This window comes from Pteropus medius, unplaced genomic scaffold (genome assembly GCF_902729225.1).
Source record: "Pteropus medius unplaced genomic scaffold, Ma_sr-lr_union100, whole genome shotgun sequence".
NCBI classification, from domain to species: domain Eukaryota; kingdom Metazoa; phylum Chordata; class Mammalia; order Chiroptera; family Pteropodidae; genus Pteropus; species Pteropus medius.
This window is the reverse complement of record NW_024356335.1, coordinates 5,064,637-5,085,210: the sequence shown is the minus strand read 5'-3', so window position 1 is coordinate 5,085,210 and position 20,574 is coordinate 5,064,637. Positions and strand designations below refer to the sequence as shown.

At 53.7% G+C, this 20,574-nt stretch overlaps 1 protein-coding gene and 1 long non-coding RNA gene across 2 annotated transcripts; one reads left to right on the top strand and one right to left on the bottom strand.

Moving 5' to 3' along the window:
- The first annotated feature begins 4,966 nt into the window (after positions 1 to 4,966).
- Positions 4,967 to 15,030, top strand: PTGES (prostaglandin E synthase). Its single transcript, XM_039861433.1, has 3 exons — positions 4,967 to 5,295; positions 8,165 to 8,247; positions 14,378 to 15,030. Exons 1-3 carry the CDS (start codon positions 4,984 to 4,986, stop codon positions 14,625 to 14,627), a joined length of 645 nt encoding a protein of 214 aa, XP_039717367.1. The 5' UTR covers positions 4,967 to 4,983; the 3' UTR covers positions 14,628 to 15,030.
- Positions 7,975 to 12,511, bottom strand: LOC120601632 (uncharacterized). The gene is made up of 3 exons (XR_005652495.1): positions 11,951 to 12,511; positions 10,645 to 11,611; positions 7,975 to 10,410 (listed from the first exon to the last, which is right to left on the bottom strand). It is a non-coding gene; the product is annotated as an uncharacterized LOC120601632 (long non-coding RNA).
- Positions 15,031 to 20,574: the final 5,544 nt, after the last annotated feature.

Below are 20,574 nucleotides of genomic sequence, written 5' to 3'. Positions count from 1 at the left end.
GGTAGGTCCAAATCAAATTAGCTTACTTCAATTTAATTCAACGAATTACAGTTGTGTCTATATGTCAGGTACGTGACCAATGCTTGTGGTTCATCAATGAACAAAACCAAGACGCCCGCCCTAGGAAGCCAAGTGTCAGGCAGTAGAATGAAAATAAATTCTGAGGTGTGTCACCCGTTGAGTGATTGTCCTGTGGAGAGAGAAGAGAAAGCAGAGGCATGTAAGTGGGGGCGGGTCAGGCTGCGGAACCAATGGCGGCGCTGAGAGCGGCTCTCGTGGAGAAGGCGAGGTTTGAGCAAAGACTTGGGAGGCACCTGGGGGAAGAGAGGTCCAGGCAGAGGGATCAGCCAGAGCCAAGGCCCAAAGGAAGGACAGTGTCTTGCGTGTTTGAGGACCAGCAAACGTGGCTGGGCTGACTGACTGAGCTGGGGAAGGAGCGAAATAGGCGTTCAGAGAGAACCCGATGGGACAGGACCGTGAGCCATGAGCCGTTGTCCAAACGGCTGCAGAGTTTGGCACAGAGGAGGGACATGATTTGACTGATGTTTTGTTTAAGCAAAAAAGGAAACTCCTAGACCCGGGTGAGTCAGAGGCTGCGGCCTCACTGTCTCCTCCATAACACGGCCTCCTCCCTGTGCGGAGGGGGAATGTCTGCACACAGCTTCAGGCCAGTACCGTCCCAGGGCCCAGTCCTGGAGCGGAGAGGGGTCTCCTTATCAGACTATAACCTCCCAGGGAAGCCTCTGATTGGCTCTGCTTAGTCAATCCGCAGTACCCAGATGCCAGGAGCATTGTGATTGGCTGCTCAGGTCACGTGTCCGTCCCATACTAAGAAGATGAAGTCCTCTGATTGGCTGCCCCACCAGAATTACAGTCAATAGGGGTACAGGTTCGGAAAGGAAGGGTGTGATTTCCCAGAGGATGGTAGGAGGGGGAGGGGAGCTGGCAGACAAAAACAACAGTCCTCCAGTGCATTGCTCATCCTGAGGTTAGTCCAGGGGTCCCCCAAGGTGGGCCTCTGCCCGAGGAGGGGCTGCAGAGCCATCAGAAAGAGCTCACTAATCTAGTCTGCCTCTCCTGTAGACCACAAGCCACATTTCGAAAACACTGCTTCTCAATGGGAGATTGATGTCCCCGTGATGACTACAATACAGAACTGACCTAAAAGGTCACTTCAGCGACAGTCTTTTTTTTAACCACTGCGTTTCCCCATCCCTGGCTGGAGAAAACCCCAGCTATGCTCACTGAGGTCAGAAGCCAGCTGCTGGAGGCGGGGCCCCTTCCTCCTCTCTCTAGGCCTCCTCTGAAGTCACAGACAATTAAACAGAGTAGAGCTGGGTCTTTGATCCTCAGGAAATGCCAAAGAGGGTGAGCTGGAAGAAGCCACACTGGGGCTTTAGACGCAGCGGTTCCCCTGCTCCCATTTGTAGAGTTATGACAGGAGCACTTTCCTGGGCTTTAAAAAACATATACAATAAAGTAACAAATGTTGAGGATAGAGCTCAGTGGATTGTTACCTATATATCTACCTGTGCAACCTTCACGCAGGTGAAGATACGAAACATCTCCAACACCCGGGATGCCTCCCCGAGGGGCAGACCCAGTGCCTTCGCTCTCCCTCATTTCTGGGCGCTGCTGTATTTTCCTTAGGCCTCACCAGTTTGCAAGGCAGGGGGTACCAATCCAAATTTCCAGGCAAAGAATGTAACTGGAGCTCAGGGAAAAGTAACACCCCATCATCCCCACCACCAGAAATAACAGCTGGTACTTCCACTGACTGAGGAGGCTTTAGGGGAACTCTTGGCCGAAGATCAGAGAACTATGTGTCCTCCTTGCCAGGCCCTGGCTTAACTGAGATTCCCACCACGAAGTCACACACAGCAGGCAGAAGGGTTCCCTCCAAAGTCCCTCTTATTTTCGGCTTTAGGTGACAGCAGGCAATAATCTGTGCTTCGCCCAGGCTGGTTTTCCCAGCTTCTGCTGGCGAGGTGTCTATCTTGTTGTTTCAGAAGACCAAGCAGGGCAAAGAACACCCCCAATCTAAGGAGGGAGGGCCTCCTCTTGAGCTGTCTCTGGTCCATGATTCTGGGTGGTGCAGCCGCCAGACCCCATAACTGAGCTTTTTGACAAGGAGACAGCCTCTTCCAGTGGTTCCCCGGAGCTGGGGACCAGAGAGGCGGGCATCCTCTATTCTCAGACAGAAACATCCAAGGAGCAAGATGCACAGTTCTACCAGACGCACAGAGATAAAACTTATTTCAGGACATCCAGTGCTTTCTGTGTCCCTGATTGTGGCCTAGCATTATCTCTTGGGGCTGGGACAACCCTGCCTGGCAGCCCCAGGCTCCAGAAACATGGGTGTTGGTTTGCTAGTGTACCTTTTGTCCAGATAAAAGAAGGTTTGGCAAATTACAAATGGATAAGAAGCGGTCCCCCCAGCTCCCTACTGCACTGCTCCAGCAAGCAAGGTCAGGGGTTTCTAAGAGTCTCCCTCCTGCCAGCCCTGCTAGGTGGGAATTATTATTCCCATTTCGAGGAAGAGGAAACCGAGGCTCAGAGGCTCATGCTGATGGAGGGCTGACTACGTGCCAGGTGCTTACTAATTAGACATGACTCCCTTTAGTTCTCTCTCAGCTGCGTGGGGAGTAGCTGACTGTCGGCTATGTTTTACAGTTGAGAAAATGGATTCAGAGAGGGAAACTGCTTGCATAAAGCCACACAGCTGCCCCCAAGGGCTGGCTCTGTGATTTTATGCCAGCTGAGTCTGGGTCCAGAGCGTGTGGCCAGCGTCTTTGCCCTCTGACCAGTCCTTCCCTTGGTCTCTGCCGCTTTGGGGCACGGGCCAGACTAACACTGCTGTCTCTCCGGGCAGGCCCAAGGTTGAGCATGCACAGGAGACTGACTTTCCCTCTTCCCCACTTCCCCAGCCAAGCAAGCAGTGTCAGCAAAACTATGGGGACCAGATCCTTGCCTTTGTGGAGGTCCCACCCCAGACCTGAGGAAGGGGACTAAGGGGCAGGGGGTCGCAGCAAGGTGAATGAAACAAGGGCTTCGAAGAATCTTAGGGCACAAACTGTTAATGCTTCCTACGGAAGAAAGAGCCGATGGATCTTTGGGGATGTTCTGTAATAAGCAATCAAGCTATCTGCCTGGGGGTCTCTGGACAAGTAAAGAGAGGCCGAAGGAGACAGCGGAGGTGTGTCCTAGTTTCCTGTGGCTGCAAATGACCACGCATTTAGCTTCTCCAAACAACTCAAATGTATTCTCTCACGATTCTGGAAGCCAGAAGTCCCCAAGTGGATTTCAGTGGGCTAAAGTCAAGGCGTGGGTAAGGCTGGTTCCTTCTGGAAGTTCTCAGGGAGAATTCATTTCCTTGACTTCTACAGCTTCGAGAGGCCACCTGCATTCTTTGGCTCATCTTCAAAGCTAGCAGTGTCCTCTCTTCTCTCCTCGGTGACCTCTGCTCTCTCTTTTTCATTCCTCCCTCTAATTCACCGAGGTAAAGACGTCCAAAACTGTAGAGAATTTTTATGAGTTTATTTGCGCCAAGCTGATGACACGCGCCAGGGAGCAAGATCTCAGATGCGCCGGAGAATAAGTTTCACGGCCTCTTTTATGTAGTTGAAAATAAGGAGGGGACGTTAGGAAGATTAGAGGCCGGTAGAAGAAAGCGAGGCAGGGATCGCTTTACAGGATAATTTACAAGATTTTGTGTTCTCTCGAGGGCGATTCTGGCTTATTTCCAAGGCGTGTTAACGAGACGCACAGACACAATGGTCAGGGCTTGCTTAAAGCAAAGATAAACCTTTCGCTAAAGAGTTAGATGCCTGGGGTGTGATTGCCAACACCTGCCAAGTTAGGAATTTATGACCCGATCACCCTGTGAGGTTTCTTTCCATAGAACCCTTTTTTTCCATCCATACGTTCTACTGCTTTCCTCTTAGGAGGGTCTTTGTAATTAAATTGGATTCACCCAGATAACCTAGATCAGCGGTCCCCATCCTTTTTGACACCAGGGACCGAGACTCCTGTGAGAATCGGATGCCTGATGATCTGAGGTGATCTGAGGTGGAGCTGAGGGTGATGCTAGCTCTGGGGAGCGGCTGCAAATACAGATGAAGCTTTGGACCAGTACGGTCCATGGCCCCGGGGGTTGGATCTAGGGTAATCTCATCTCAAGATTTTTACCTAATCCCATCTGCAAAGTCCCGTTTGCCCTATAAGGGTAACATGTTCACAGGCTCTGGGGGTTGGGGTATGGACATCTTTGGAGGGCCATTATGCAGCCTACTACAGATAGCAAAGTCGCATCGATGGAGGCGTGGCTGCGTCTCAAGTGTCCAGGCTGAGTGAGGGGCAGATGGCTCAGGTCTCGTCCTCAGCACCTACCCTGACTCTCAGGGAGATAGACACCGATCGGCAACATCGGCCACCTGTGGAGGTCCTGCCAGGTGACCCTCTTTGTCACACGTACCGGAAGGCAGGCCCTGCGCACACCCCCGTTTTACAGATGAGGGCCGTTAAAGAAAACGCCACAGATCCCAAACGGCATCACTTGTGCTAAAAGCCTGAGTTTAGTACCTGATCTGATTGCAGTTTCGACCTCTCCCAGATACGTAATCTTAATCAACCAGTCTGGAATTTTGGGGTTAAGCACCAGGAACGTAATCCGTCACGTGGGGCTCTCCACCCCCCCATACTGCCCACAGAAAAAAGGGACGACCCGAAAGATAAAAGCTTTCCCCTTCTCTGCCCTCAAAAGAAAGATGTTGGGGTCCACAAATAACTCCCCTGCTCCCTCTCTAGTCACTAGATGGGATGTCACTGGATTCACAAATCACTTAATAAAGCCAGTTAGATCTTCGAATCTACTCCATTGAATTTTATTCTTTTTTTTTTTTTCTTTTCTTTTTTTAAACAGGAAAGAGATTAGAAAGTGGTTAAGAGTTTGTCAGGAAGGGGTGGCCCGGGGCCAGAGGCTGGATGAGGGACGCCCCAAGGCTCTGCTCTCCCAGCACCTGGTGGCAGAGTTGCTTCTGCAGCTGGGAGTGGGCGGGTGCTGAGTGGGGACAGGCCTCCTGGCTGCTCTCTCTCCGCCTCCTGGCTGCTCTGCAGGCACTACCAAGCAGCCTGCGTTGGGTCTTTCCCAGAGCTCCCGCCTTTGACATGCCTGCCCCGGTGCTGGCGATGGTGACCGGCCAGGTGCTCCCGGCCTTCCTGCTCTGCAGCACACTGCTGATCATCAAGATGTATGTGGTGGCTGTCATCACCGGCCAAGTGAGGCTGCGGAAGAAGGTACGTGCCGCCCTGGGGGCCCCCGGAGCGCGCGCGCTTCTCCCGCTGGCTCGCTGCCCAGGCGGTTTCAGGGCCAGGGGTGAGCGTGTGCGGTGGGAGACCCCGTGCCTCTCCCCGTCCTTCCCAGTGGCTCCTCTGTGGCTGTCGCTTGCAGCAGGGCCCGAACCTCCCTGTCCTCCGTCTGAGAGCATTAACTCACTCACTCGCTGTGCCTCCACCTAAGTTCTTGGTACGATGAGCGTCGCTGAGCTCTTTCGACGCCACCGACCGGTCCCTGGGGTGGAGCGAGACGACATAAAGCCTCTGCTGACCTGCCGGCTTCCCGGCACAGGAGATCTGATATTTGGGTGGAGCGGGAACCGACGGAACAGGACCTGGGAGCGCGTTAAGTGGAAATTCCCAGCTCGCTGGCCAGGTCACTCACAAACCCACCGAAGCTTCCAGGGTCCGGGTTTGGTCCGGGCTCCCCCGGAGTTGTAGGCAGGAATTTCCCCCACGAGTCCTCGAGCCAAAACAACAATAAAGCCGCTAAGATTTGAGCCAGGGCGAGCGGGTGGGCGGTTCGCTGTCCTGGGGAGACTCTGCCCGCACGCACGCACGGGATGGCCTGAGTAGAGAGGCTGCGGGCCACGTGAGCCTGGTCCTCCCTGTTGCACGCCCAGAGGCCCAGGGGGCACCTGCTGATTACCCTCCAGGTGTTTCAGTAGAGAAATCATTTCTGGAGACTGTGCCCCTTTCTCCCCCTTTATCCAGTTGAAAGGCAAGGTGAGGCTGGCTCTGGCATCTCTTGCGGGGGTGGACACTGGGGAGCCGGGCTGAGGCCCTGGAGCAGGTACACGCAGGACTGAAGGCTAGCCCCCCACCCCCACCCCAGGTGAGACAACTCCCAAAGGCACTGGCACGGTGATCACCTGGCCTTCTGCCCCCGCGCCCCTGGGCTGCGGGATTCAGGCACCCCGCGGGGACAGCTGCACTCACCCTCCCTGCCCTTTCTAGGAGTTTAATCCCCACCGCGGTCCTGAGGGAAGGAGGAGGGGAGGAGCCGGCTCCACCTCGTTCTCCAGGTTAGGGATCTGGGATCCAGATTACTTCCCAGGCTGCAGAGCTGGGTTTGAACCCAGATGTCCAGCTGCAGAATCCACACCCTGCCACGGGGTTGGTGTTCTCCACAGCGAGGTGCAGGGCCCAGAGCTCTCTTAAGAACTCAGGGAAGGGCGGAGACATACCTGTCTGAGTGCCCGTGTGCCTGGTGAGTGGGGAGTGGCAGAAGGAAAGTTCCCCTTGGGCCGGTCCAGTCCTGAGGTGCTGTTTGCCATCTACGGATTTTCCTCATTTCTGTTTGGGGAGGTGACAGATGCAGGCTTGAGCTCTCCCGCCCACCATCCTTGGGACCTTGGGCAAGTCTGGGATCCGCACAGTCATGGGAGGAGATTTTGGCACCTGGCCCAGAGCGAATGTTCCACCGGTATCAGCTCTCATGACTTAGTCTTACTAACAGGTGGCTTCGTGGGAGTGCACCCAGGGGCCCGGAGCCTCGCCCCAGCGAGACGTAGTCCTGCAGCCTCTGACGATGGGGCTCTTCCCAGCTGGCTCCTGGCTGGGCCGACTCGCATTCCAGTTCTGTCTGCAGAGATGCCCAGCCCCATGGACCGTAGACTCCAAAGGCAAATGCCCGCTGAATGCGAAGACCCCTTGAAGGGTGTCAGGAGTCCCTGGTCTGTCTCTGTGCAGGGTCATCAAAATTGGTGATTCCATGACTTAAGGGCCAGCGGAGACTTTGATCCTGACTGAGACCTACATCAAGCTTGGGCTGCATTCGCCTCGGCCCAGTTGAAGAGACAGAGCAGGACAAATCCATTATATTGAGGGTCAGAATGTCACAAGGGCTCAGAAGCAGCAGGATTCGCCATTCGATGGGTAATTTAGAAAACCTGGTGCTGAGGTTCGGGCTTGCTGCGGGTCGGTGGGGCTGGCTTTCCTGGATGCCAGCAGGGCCCGATGGATCAGGAGTGGTGGGGTAGGCCTTCGATGACCCGAGTGTGACCTTAAGTCTCTGCTCTCCATTGACAATTCATTGAATACCCGTCTTCTGACCCCAGGGCCTTTGCACATGCAGATCCAATGCCTTGATTGCCGTTGCTTGTCCCTTCCCCTCATCTGGTTACTGTTGATGCATCCTTCAAGCCTCAGCTTTAACGTCGCTGCCTCCGAGAAGTCTTCTCTGATCGCCAGGCTCAATGAGGTCTCCCGTGAACATTCTCAAGGCCGACCCTCTCTTAACACTCACCACCTGGTCTTCTCTGGTCTATCAGACCGTGAGCTTCACAAGAGCAGGGACGAGAAGGGCGTTGCCTTCGTCCGTTTGGCCGGCTAGAACAAAATACCATAGACTGGGCGGCTGATAAACAACAGAAATTTCTCAGTTATGTGGAAGGGGAAGTCCAAGGTCAAGGCACTGGCAGATTGTCTGTCTGGCGAGGGCGCGCTTCCTGGATGTGTCCATAGATGGCTGTCTTCTCCCTGTGTCCTCGCATGGCTGGAGGGGCCAGGGAGCTCACTGGGGTCTTTTTTTTTATGAGAGCACTCCTCACCGTTCATGAGGACTCCACCCTCAAGACCCGACCCCCTCCCAAAGGCCCTACCCCCAAACACCATCACGTACGGGGGGTTAGGCTTCAACGTTTGAACTTTCAGGGGACGCGAACGTTCCGTCCATCGCAGACTTGTTCACGGTGCGTCCCCAGCGCTTGTCATGTGATAGGAGCTCATGGATGCTGGCGAATGGGCATGCACGTGACAGCGGCGCCGCACACTCGGGTGGCCCGGCCGTCCATCTCACGGGCGGTAATTCTCAGCTGATGTATTTCAGGCTTTTGCCAACCCCGAGGATGCCCTGAGACACGGAGGCCTCCAGTACTGCCGGAGCGACCCGGACGTGGACCGCTGCCTCAGGCAAGTACCGCGGGCACTCGGCCTGGCCACGCTCTGTCCTCCCCGGCCCTCTCTCGAAGATCCCCGGGGGCCGAGATCTTCTGCCTTCCTGACCCCCTCAGACTGTTCCAATGTACTCACTGATTTCGTTTCTGATTAATTGTGGAAAGGTAATACATGCTCATGGCTCAGGGTTACAAAGTTAGAAAAGGGTCGTCAGCGAAAAGTCAGTCTCCCTCCCACCTCTGACCTCCAGGTTCCATCTAGTTCTACTCTCCAGGGACAGAGGCTGTGGCCAGTGCTTTCTGAGCCTTCAAACACGTGCTCCCTGCCGCGTCCTTTCAACCCCCAAAGGATCACCCTCCACCCGCTGGTCTATTCCCTGCTTTTTTCACATAATGACAGAGATCGTTTCACCTCGGCTCCGAGAGGGGCTTTATTCATCGCCTTGGCGCTCGAGTGTTTATGCCATGACTCTGAACGGATGATCCTTAAGTTACCTGCCCACTTGCCCTCCGATGGGCACTTAGGCTGTTCTCGCTCTTTCTCTACGGTGAACAGAGTGCATCCAAACCCTTTTCATTTGCCTCCGCGTGTATGTGTGCTCAAAACCGCAGGAGGCACCACGTGGTAAGAAATATCGTCAAACAGCACAAACCCACACGCAGCACTGGCGTGTGCGGTGCTTCTCCGGCCCTGCCCCTGCCCCTCGGCACATCCACTCCTGGATGGATGCACCGCCGCTAAGATAGTTATATGTCTTATCACGAAGTTACGTCACATTTTGGTTTTATGTCACATTTCTTTTATTCTGAGCAAAGTTGAACGTCTTCTCATACTTAGCATCCCCCGGTCCATCAAACGCAACTTTTCTTCGTATAAAAATCGGAACATCGCATTCTGAGTGATGTCGACGATACATAGAAGAACAAAACCCGCTCACAATTCTAATCGTTTTCCTCTGTCTCCTCTTCATCCTCTAAGTCTAAATATTTTTCGTAAAGTGAGGCGTGCGTTCGTTGCACACCCAATTTGGGGTTCTGATTTTTTTTCCGGTTGACATTATTTCATGAGCATTTTCCATGTCAGTCAATACTCCTCGAAAGTGATTCTTACAAAATGGCTGTGCCAAATCCATCCGAGACTGAATGTTAATTTCACGTCGGGCAGTCTCCACGTTGGGCTTCTGGGCAGTTTCGCGGCTTTCACACCAGTGGGTGGAGACTGAGGAGGTGGCCCCCCCAGGGGGAGGGGGTCGTCAGCCGAGCTCGATGGAGAAGCGGGCAGCTGGACAGGAGTGAGACCCAAGACAAACCTTCCCGACAAACCTTCCCGTAGTCCTTAGCACATTCCTGAGCACCACAGAGAGAAATGGGCGGGACTCTGCAGTAAAGACTATTTCATTAAAAGAAAGCCTTTCTTATTTTCTTATGGTTTTCTTGGCCACTGAAAATAATATCTATATGTGTGGCTTTTAAAAATTACAGAAATGTGTAATGCAGGAGGTGAAATTCTTTGCTATTTCAATTTTTCTAATATAACTACAGTATATAGTCCTTCGTATGAGGTCCAGCCCTCTATCCATCCACCCATTCGTCATTTCGTGAGCACCTACTGTGTGCTGAACACTAGTTTGCTTTATTGAACGAAAGCCTTACCCATACACGAATCTATGCTGGTGACCCCTGTCCCACCCTCACTCCTGGGTGGCTGCATTCCCTGGGCAGTGGACAAGGACATGGGTAGTTGAGAAGCAGGCTGCCATGCCTGGAGAGCCTGAGCCAGCTCACCACAGCCACCAAGAGGATGTGTTTGGCTTCTCCCAGGGACATCTCCACCCACCCAACATAATTTTCTTGCCAGCAAGGGACATCTCCACCCACCCAACATAATTTTCTTTTCTGATCATGATGAGCCACCATCTAAAGAGTACTGATGCTCAAATGGTTGAAATTCAGTAGTTTTTTTGAGCACCTCTTATCTGATAATGTTTTATATTCATTTGGTGAGTATTTATTGGGGACCTACCATGTATCGATATTTATTGGGGACTGACCAAGCCAGACCTGGGGGTTCCTGGTCCCCCGGGCTCCTCCTCCTCCTGACTTCACATAACCCGGAAGCTTGAGGGTGCAGACCTCAGAATCCCATGCTGTGGTCCGCCACCAGAGAACTGGCTGCAACCTGGTTCCAGAGGGAGATGCCCGGGAAGCAAACGTCAGTTAAATATTAGACCAGAGTCTGCAGCGCGGTCAGCATCACCCTTCCGCACAAACAGGAAGGCCCTCAGGTCTCAGTTTCTGGATGATAAATCTGCCTTGCAGATTAGCACATGCTGGAGCCAGGTAGCAGAGCCGGTAGTCAAGAGCCAGGTTTCAAGGAAAACGAAGAAACCCACCTGCTTTTCATGATACCTACCCGTCTCCTGGCTACGTGTATCTTGGCCAAATTCTGAGTCTGTGCATATGGAACTGCAGAGAGAGGGTATCTGGTCCCAAAGAAAGAAGACAAGCCCTTGCCCAAGCTTTGGACTGTTTCTGACGACTTGGAGTGTGCAGACTTCATCTGAGTGGACTGGTTTGTCAGGAAATTGGGTCCCCAGATCTCAGCCCCCGAAGTCCCTTAGACGTCCAACACGTTCCTTTTGGGAGAAGGTAACAAGGAGGCCCAGAGAGGGAGGGAGACTTACCGGAGGCCAGGGAATTCATTAGCACCGAGGCGGAACCGCATAAGCAGCTCCTAGCCTAGCAAGCCCCTCCCACCGCTCCATAAAAGATTCTTTTATTAATTTGGCCGAGGCGTCTGAGGGCGGTCGCGAGTCTGGCAAAACCGAGAGGGTGAAATTAGCTTTAACAAGCGTGTCCCAGATCGGGCTGGTGATGATGGTGACGATGACGACAAAGGCTAATTTGGGGTGCACCCACTCACCAGCGGGCAGCGTTCTATGCCCCGGCGGGCTCTGCTCCTAGACGCTTTCCCTCTGTGCGAAGGCGATTCGACTCTGTTTTGTACCTGCCTTGAAAACTAAGCAGCCTTTTCCGTTGTATTGAACTTGAACTCAAGGAAATCGCCAATGTGGGTGGAGAGCAGAGCCAAGGGAAGAGGAGAGGTCCGTTTTGTCCCTGCCCAGGATATCTGGGGGGTAACTAGGGCCTCCTCTCCCCTGCCCATAACCCGATACTGTAAATAAAATGCAGCTGGTGTTGCAATGTCTGCTGCGGGGGAGGGGGCGGGCCCGCGGCTGCAGGAGCCCGTGCAAGTTCGGTCTAGCGGGAATTTGCTTTGCATGAGTTTCACCTTTAAAAAGCGGCGGTTATTGGAATGACATGTTTTACCCAAGCATCTCTCTGGTACGTGACTCCATCCGTGTCTCTCAATTCAGCTCCTGAGGTGGAGAGGACGTTTTCTTGCATCATCCCTCATTTCCCCATGTCTCCCTGTCCTTGGCACCACTTGCAGCTTCGTGGGGGCCCCCACTGTGGTTTGAGACGCGCCAGAGGGGGGAGGGAAGAGCCGGGGCGCCCCAGGGGCCGAGGGTCAGAGCTCTGGGGCTTTTCTGAGCTCCCAGCCGCCTCTCCTCACTCACTGGGAGATGGCCTCAGCACCCACTAGGTGGTTTCCTGCAAAGGCCGCCCCCGCCCCCCGCCGCCTCTCAGCCCCGCCTGGCACATCTCGCCCCTGCCCCTCCTTCCCGCCCCGTGTTTTACCAACTTCTCTTCCTCACCTGCTCTTTGGGGTTTGGCCAACGATTCTCTTAACTGCTTTCTAAAAAAAAAACAACTCACTCTTAAAATATAAATATGCACTTTAAGGAAAAGTATCTGAATGAATGGGTAAAAAGTATCTGAAGCTTTTGGGTAAAAATGTATAACTATGACAAAAATTATGTACTTATGTGAAAGTGTCAGGAAAGGCACAACTCGTCTATGAAACCCCTTCATTCAGATACCTTTCCTTAAAGCATGCACCTCCTAGAGCCAAGGAAGCCTCCAACATTGTGGGCGGCAAAAAATCACAGAAGAGAAGCTGTCCTTCAGGCACGTCAGGTGAAGGCGGGGCTCTTCGGTAAAAAGCGTAATGCTGGGGCAAGAGAAGGCAGCGAAGACCAGATATGAGACGGTCTCCTAGGAAGAGCCATAGGCGAGGTCTCCAGGAGCTGGGCAGGGCTGTTGAGGACGGAACATTGTGGACATGACTCATCCATAGGGTCACCAGGAGTTTGAGCTGACTCAACGGCACAGAACACACATGACAGAAACACTCAGCCAGGTGGCATCATCTCGCGAGCCACTGTGGTAGGCAACCACATTCTGGGACACACTGACTTAATCTAAAATAGGTTTTCCAAAGGCCATTCCCACAGGATGGGGCAACTTCAGAGGCACATTAGCTGCCTCCTCCCTATCACTCACAAGTAAAGGGAGGGCCCTGCTTGACTGGGGAATTGGAGCGGCCCCAGTCCTACGCCCCCACCCCTTCCCTGTGGACAGGATCGGGCCAGGGCCCGCTTCTCTCTGGCCTGGGAGCCAGCAGTCTGTCCCTCAGCCGGAGGCTTACTTTCCCTGTGTCTGGCTCCAAGTTCGAGATTTAGGAGAAAAGTAGAAAGAAGGCTCGTATGGGCTTGAGGATATAGAGACAAGAGACACAATTGCCAGGTCCTGAGTTTGACCCCAAAAAGGTCCAGGCCCTGCTGGGTTTACGGGAGCTTTTGTACACTTCGACCAAATTCCAGACTCTCTCCTGCTTCGCGGGCCCCTCTCCCCATTCTTATCCTGCCTCACTCCCTCCTTTGCTCCATGCTCCACCCTCGCAGTTCACTTTTCTATGCCTTGAATACACTATGTTCATTCCCACCTCAGGGCCTTTGCATATGCCAGACTCTCCATGGAAGGTTCTTCCTCTGCACTGACAGCCCGTCATCATTCAGGCTTCCGTGCAAACTTCTCCTTTCCCTGACCACACCCACCCTGCAGAGGCTCCTGCAGCATTGGGTTGCTCCAGGCCCCCTCCCTGCCCTGCCCGGGCCAATTCCTTTCTGTCAGGCCACATACCATAGCTCTTGCCTAAGGCTCTTCTTGCAATGGGAGGGAAGAGGAGAGGACTCTGGAGTAGGTTACCAAAGGGGATGCTGGGCTGGGCCTGGCCCATTGGCCTGGCCCATTGGCCCGGCACTGGTGACACACATTCCAGCTGGAAGGCCTGGAGAAGGGGCTTTGGTTCCAGCAGAGTCCCTGAGCCTCACACATGTGGCCTATCCTTGGGGGAGGTCATGGCCCGGGCACTGGGTTCCTGTTTATGTGAGCATCCAACATGCTGTCTATGTCTTCGGTCACTTGCTCAGTCTCTAATTTATGGGACTCGACTTCCCCGCCCCTTAAAGGAAGCCACCCATTAGCAGGAGTCATGGAAAATGTGAACTGACTCTTAGTCAAAGTGGTTGAGTTTTCTTTCTTGGTCATTTATTTATGGCAGGGCTACACACAGGCCTCCCCACCCCCTACCACACATACTCACATACTTGATTATTTTCAGCAAACAAAAAGAAGCAGCAGGATAGCACGGATGAAACGGAAAGCTTCGCCAGGGTCTGGCAATTGGTTGGCTGCAGTGAGTGGAAGCTGTTCTTGTTATCATCCATGGGACAAAATAAGAGACGGGCGTGGATTTCAGATGCAGGCTCTAGGCTCTAGCTCATCCCGTCCACCAGGGCCCAGGAACCTGCATTTAGAAGGAGGGCGACCTTGATAAAGAGCATGGACTTGAGTCAGACGTAGCTACTCCCAGGTCTCACTCAACCCCACGGAACCCCACTTTTCCCACCTGGGGCCCAAGACCGGAGGGGAAGACTGGGGAGACTGGCAGGGATCGGGTCCTAGTGAGCCTTAAGGCTTGGTAAGGAACCCCCAATCAGCAACCCATGGCTCCTGGCCTGTTAGTGGGGTTTTGCTTCCACAGCCGCTGGCAGGTGCCAGCTTGGAGTCACTGTCCCTCCCACCTCTGAGGTGCCTCTTGTTCTGGCCATGAGTGGATTTGAGCCTGGCGCCTCTGAGATTCTCCCCAGGGGTGCAGGGCCTTTCAGGGCCGAGGGCCCCGGCTCCCATGACATTCTCAAAGCTGACACTTGGCTGACTGCACGTCCTTACCTTCTCAGAGCCCACCGGAATGACATGGAGACCATCTACCCCTTCCTGTTCCTGGGCCTCGTCTACTCCTTCCTGGGGCCCAATCCTTTCGTGGCCCGGATGCACTTCCTGCTCTTCTTCCTGGGCCGCATGGTGCACACCGTGGCCTACCTGGGAAAGCTTCCAGCGCCCACCCGCTCCCTGGCCTACACTGTGGCCCAGCTCCCCTGTGTCTCCATGGCTCTGCAGATCGTCTGGGAAGCGGCCCGCCACCTGTGACCAGCAGCCGATTCTTCCTCCGCTGCCAGAACACTGGCCACGAGCCACCAGGCCATCCGTGGAGGACTGGGCATCCCTTCCAGATTGGGATAGGCCCCGGGGCCTGGTCTCCTGGCAACCTGCTAAGCATGGGCTCCTGGCCCAGCCCGCCCGTGTGTGTGCATACATGTGCACACACGTGTGCATGCGTGCCCCTTGGACTTCTGGGTGAAGTGGCCCGTTGGAACCGTTTAGAGATAGGTCGTCAAGATTGAGAGACAACCCCTCCACTCAGCAGCACTGAAAACATCACTCCCTCTTCCTACGAACCGGAAGAGGGAGGGGAGACTAAGTTCAAGTTCGTAAACCTAGTGACATCTGGATCCAGAGCTATAATAAATACAGACTTCTCAGACCCACCCCAGAGGTTCTGGTCTGGCCAGTCTAGAGGGGGGCTGGGGCACCAGCATTTTTAAAAGGCTCCCCTGTGAGTCCCAGCCACGGCCAGGCCTGGGAGCCACTGCCCGTTCTCTTTAGAGGACGAGGACCAGGCGGGGTGGGATTTTGCGATTTCTCTTACAGTGGGAGTTTAACGAGGTGTCAGTGGGCTACACTCCTTTGTGCCCTGTCGACACCTCCCTGTGTCCCCCACATCCCTCCACTGGGTTCTCCTCTCCTGGGCACAGGTGCCGATGGAAGAGGCCCACAGTGGGGTCAATCTTATCTTCCTGAGGCTTCAGCCGCTGCCAGGAGCTGTTAGTCAGCAATGAGGAGCTTCGAACGACCAAATTTCTGGCTCCTTCAGTTTCTGCAAGGTTTGCATCCCTGTGGGGTAATCGTGTGTCTCTCCTAGACTCTCGTCCTAGGACACGTGTGGCTTTAATTATTAAGGGGCGTGTCTGACCAGCATGGCCCATGGCCTGGAAGACTCCTGGCCGCTCACTGCTGGAGTCTACCACTGCCTGAGCCGCCCGAGGCTCCAGCTTGCTGAACACTTTTGTGCATGAATATATGGTGCCAAACTGACAGCATACGGTCTCTGGCAAACACACGTGTGCCCTGCGGGACGTTGTCACGCAGCTAGCAAGCAGCCTGCTCTGAGACACCCACCTGCCTCCTGCAGGTAAGGTGGCCTCTCTGCTCCAGTTTTACAGGTGAGGGCACTGAGGTTCCAGGAGGCCGACCCCGCGGCCCTCCACACACACCTGTCAGGGGCCACGCTCCTTTTCTCACCACGGGTCCCTGCTCCTGCCTCACTTTCCCTAAACGCCCCCCTAGCTCTATCCTTTTTCTCCGGATCTGGAAGCTTCCCCCAGCACCTGGGCCCGTCGCCCACCACCCCGCGGCCTCTGAACTTCTGCTCCCGCAGACTAAGGGAATGGGAGGCCTCATCTGGGGCTCGGGACCCCAGGCCTTGCTAGAAATCCAGCTTAGCCCCTGCGCGGTCGGTTGCGTCCACGTGGGGGTGGACAGCACTGCCCCCTGGTGGTGGCGGGAGCCTCCCTGGGCCGCAGCCGCACACCTAGAAACAGGAAGGGCTGGACCCCGAATTGAGAGCCTCCTGTTGACTTAGCATTGGCCGGCTGGGGTACTTAGGATTTCTTTTCACTTAAACCTTAAAAACGGTCCGAGGAGGGAGGGGATGTAGATGAGGGAAGTCAGGCTCGGAGAGGAGAGGCGACTTGCCCGACGTCCCCGATTCGGAAGGTGGTGAGGCTGGAGGAGAGGAACCAGCGGCTCTTTACATTTTAGTATCTCCCTGCTGGGCAGAGGGGCTGAGGGTAACGTGCCCAGCTCAGACCCGGGGCTGGAGGGCCTCCGACAACACCCGCCGTGTAAACCTGGGACCCGGATGCAGGGGCGGAGCCACAGGGATGCTGAGCCCCTCTCGCCCCTTCATTCATTCACCGGTGCGGTACCTCCTGGGACGCTGTGCCGAGGGCCGGGGCAGCCACAGTTGGGAAGCAGCAGCGCGACAGACTGTGACAATTCCAAGTGCTCAGCGCCCTAATGAGGGGGTGCCGGACAGTGGGAGTACAGGGGGGACCCTCCGAGCCCTGCTGAGGGAGGCAACTGCCTGAGATGCAAAATCAGACTGATTTGGGGGGGTGTCCAAGCTGGGGTAGGTTGAGGAAATGAGGTACAAAGAGCAGAGCTCTGCCTCCCGGGGTCTTGCAGCCGAGAGGGGAGGGGAGGGGTGAGGAGGGAAGGTGGGGGTGGGAATGAGGCTAAAGGGGTCAGCAGCAGAGTTCATTCCAGACTTTAGGCCTCTGGGAGTTTGAGGCCTGGGTGTACACACGCCTAAGGAGGAAGCCTACCAGGCGATGTACCCCTCCCACCTGGGCCCCCCAGTCTTCCAGGGGCTCCCTCCTCTAATGGATTTCTTGGCTGGAGGCTTCCAAGAGTTTCCCTCAAGTGCGAGGGACCTGAAGAAACAGGCAAAAATCAAAAGACAAAAAGGCCTGGTTTTACAGTCCTGGAGGTAGAGACAGACTTGGGGACCCCTTGGGGAAGCAGAGCCCATTTCCCACATAAAATCCAGGGGCTCCTGGTGTGTGTGTCCCTGGGAGGCCACTGCCCTTGGGAATGGGTTTCCAGGCTGGCCTGGGCAATCACAGAGGAGGGAGCGTCTGTCGGGGCTGGTGGGAATCCAGGCAGGCTTCCCAGGAGAGGCATTATTTAAATTTGAACCTGAAAGGTAGATGGAATCTTCAAAATTTAATTACATGCTCTCACAAGCAATGCTCAATGTCAAAGGTTTGGAAACTACAGAAAAGCTCGGCGAAGAAAACCGAAACCTCCCGTACGCTCACCGCTCAGGGGCTGGCCTGGGTCACGCTCCGGGGCTCAGGGACACCTGTTTGCGTACATCAGAGAGAGGCCAAGTCCTCATGAGGCCGGCCTTCCCGCGCACTGTCTTCTTCACCTACTTCATTGCCGGTCTCTCCCTCTAGAATGTGTGCTCCTGGGGGACAGGGATCTGGGTCTGTGGTGTTCGCCGTTTGCGCCATGTTGTGCCCGTGTCCCCAGGTCTCGGAAGAGCTCCTGGCTCCCAGGGCATTTCTATTAGGTGAATGAATGAGGTGTGTACACGTGTGTGTGCATAGTATAGAGCTAGGGATTCAGGATTGTTTTAATCCAGGATGGAAAATATTGATGGTTTCTCGGCACCGGGGAGACGTCAGTGTGTCACAGACGTGGGTGGCATCTGTGCTCAGGGGCTCAGTCTTGCAGCGACGCCTTGGACTGGCCTTTTGTCATTAGTTGAGACTTTCCTTAATAATGCATCCACACTTCCGCTCAGGGCTTTCGATGGTCAATATCATGAATTTGAACAGCTCTCTGGCATTTCCTCATCCCAGATGCCCTCATCATTTATTTAATCTGCCCTTATTGTTGAGTAATTAATTTTCCAGGCTCCATCAGCATAAGCAATGCTTTGTCAGGCATCTTTGTACATAAATCTCCGTGCACATTCTCTTAAGGTACGTTTCTAGAAGTAAAATCACTGGGCCAAAAGGCATGCCTGTCTTTAAGGCTCGTGGTATATATCATCCTCCGAAAAAGATGGTTCCAATTTGGATAGGATTTTTAAGAGTCTTGCCAATTTTTAGTACCCGAGCGGGGAAATTTACAAGAGTATATGTCAAGAATAGAGACCACCCACAATCCCAAGTTCCTGAAAAAAAATCACTGTTCACTGTTACGGTTTATGACTCCCCAGACTTTTTCATTATGCGTAGTAAATAATGTATTTATACTTTGCATATGAAATATATTGTATTTCTATTATCCTATGTTATAGATATATATACATCTATAGCATCTATACATTTTCAAAGGAGAGAGGGACTGTGAGGCAGATCACGTTTCTTCACCTCGGCTCATCTTGCCACGTGGCCACCAATGAGACAGAAGTCGCTTCTGGTATCTCCATCAGCCACGACGTTGTGTAGCTTCACTCCTTAATGTTCGAATTACGAAAAGAATAGGGTTTTTCTGTCCATTTTCCAAATACGACATTATAACATTGAATTATTCTTTTTCGAACAGACAGATCTCAGACATGCTGATGCATCTGCTAGAATTTAACTAGTTTTTGTTTTTTTTTTTAAGTTGACACCGTATCGTAACCCTGGCTGCAATGGATCGAAATCATGGAGGGCTGGGTGGGAGGATGCACAGTGGGGAGACAGTAAAGGTGCGGGAAGGATGAGGGGAGAGGGACCTCAGTTGTCAGGACTGTCTGGAGAATCTGGGGTGGGGGACAAGGGGGTTTGAGGCTGGATAGGGAGGGCAGGGCTAGATTTTGGAGCCTCGAACACCTGGTCTAGGTGATGAAACTTTCGAGGGGGAGGCCCTGGGGAGCTGTAGGAGGCTTTAGGTAGGGGAGAGACATGATCGAGGCTGTGTTTTAGGGCAGTTAATCTGTCAGCTTGTGCAGATGGCCTGGAAGAAGTTACGACAGGGGACTGTTACTGCAGCCTGGCGGGTAACTGGAGCAGAGGCTTCTGTCTCCTCCGTAGTGGGTCGGAGGGTTCTTCGGGTATACTGTGGGCAGAGCGAGGCCAAACTCAAGGTGGACGCCCAAGCTCCACCTGTATTAGTTTAATATGCCATGTAACGAGTCACCGCAAATGTAGCAGCTCAAAACAATATCAGTAATGATCTTATCGTTTCTGTAGGTCAGGAGTCTGGATGTGGCTTAACTGGGTCCTCTGCTCAGGGTCTTGCAAGGCTACAGTCAAAGGGTCCTCCAGGATGAGGTCTCGTTGGAGCCCAGCGTCCTCTTCCAAGCTCATGCAGACTGTAGGCAGAATTTATTTAGTTTCTTGCGGTTGTAAAACTGAGACCCTCAGCTGCCCGGGGCTGCCCCCTCCACGGGCGGTTTACAGCACGGCTATTTATTCAAGGCCGGCAGGAAAGCAGCTCTGTGCTTCGAATCACAAGGAGACATGGACTCTCTTTTAAAGGGCTCACCTGCTTAGGCCAGGCCCACCCAAGACCGTCTCCCTTTTGATTAAGTCGAAGTCAGTTGATTAGGGAATTTATTGACATCTCTCAATCTCTTCATCTTTACCAGATTCTATTGTTTAGAAGCAAGTCAGAGGTTCTGGCCACACTCAAGGAGACGGGAGTACAAACGTGTGGCTACCTGGGGTGGGAGTCGTGGGGCCATCTTAGAAACACGCCACCACACCACCCCTCAGGTCTTCCGATTTCCAGCTGCCCACTCCTGACCCCTCATATCTCAAGCTCAATCCATTTCCACCTCTCAGACATGAACCGAGAGGTAAGAAGCTCTCAAATCCACTCTCTCTCTTGCACTTGCAATACAAAAGGGGGTTATGGACGACCACGAAGCTTCCGGACCAGGACTGATGATGGAATAACAGGCACTGGAGTGGGAAGCTTGGAGTGGGGACTGTCACTTACCTATAGGAAACAAAAGACATATCCGGCCGTGACTGAGGCACCAAGGGGGACAGAAAAGGGAAGAGAGCACATTTTTAAATCTTCAAAGAGCTCCTTACATAGCAGCGATTATTCCACTGGCCTGCTTCTTTTCGTTTGCTATCAGGTTATGAATCACACTGCAGAAAATATGGAGACAAGTAGATTGTGAGCCGCTGTAAAATTTAAACGATTTACATTTTCGTTCGTCTTCCCCGATCTTTCACATCGCATGTACGAGATGCGTGATAAACGTCTTGGCACACAGTTGCCTCCCCCCCCAACACACAGCCCAATTTTGGATTATTTCTCGAAGTGGGGCTTAGAGATGGAGTTACTGGGTGGGAGCATGCACACATTGTCATGGCTGTTGGCACATTTTCCGGAAGGCTTGTGTTGATTCTCCCCGCTGTGACCCCTGCTGGCGGTTGGGGATTTGCTTGTTTCTTTGTCTTTCACCGGAGGGCTGGGTCAGGAGCCTGCTGGCAGCCATGGGTGGGGAGAGGGTGGGTGT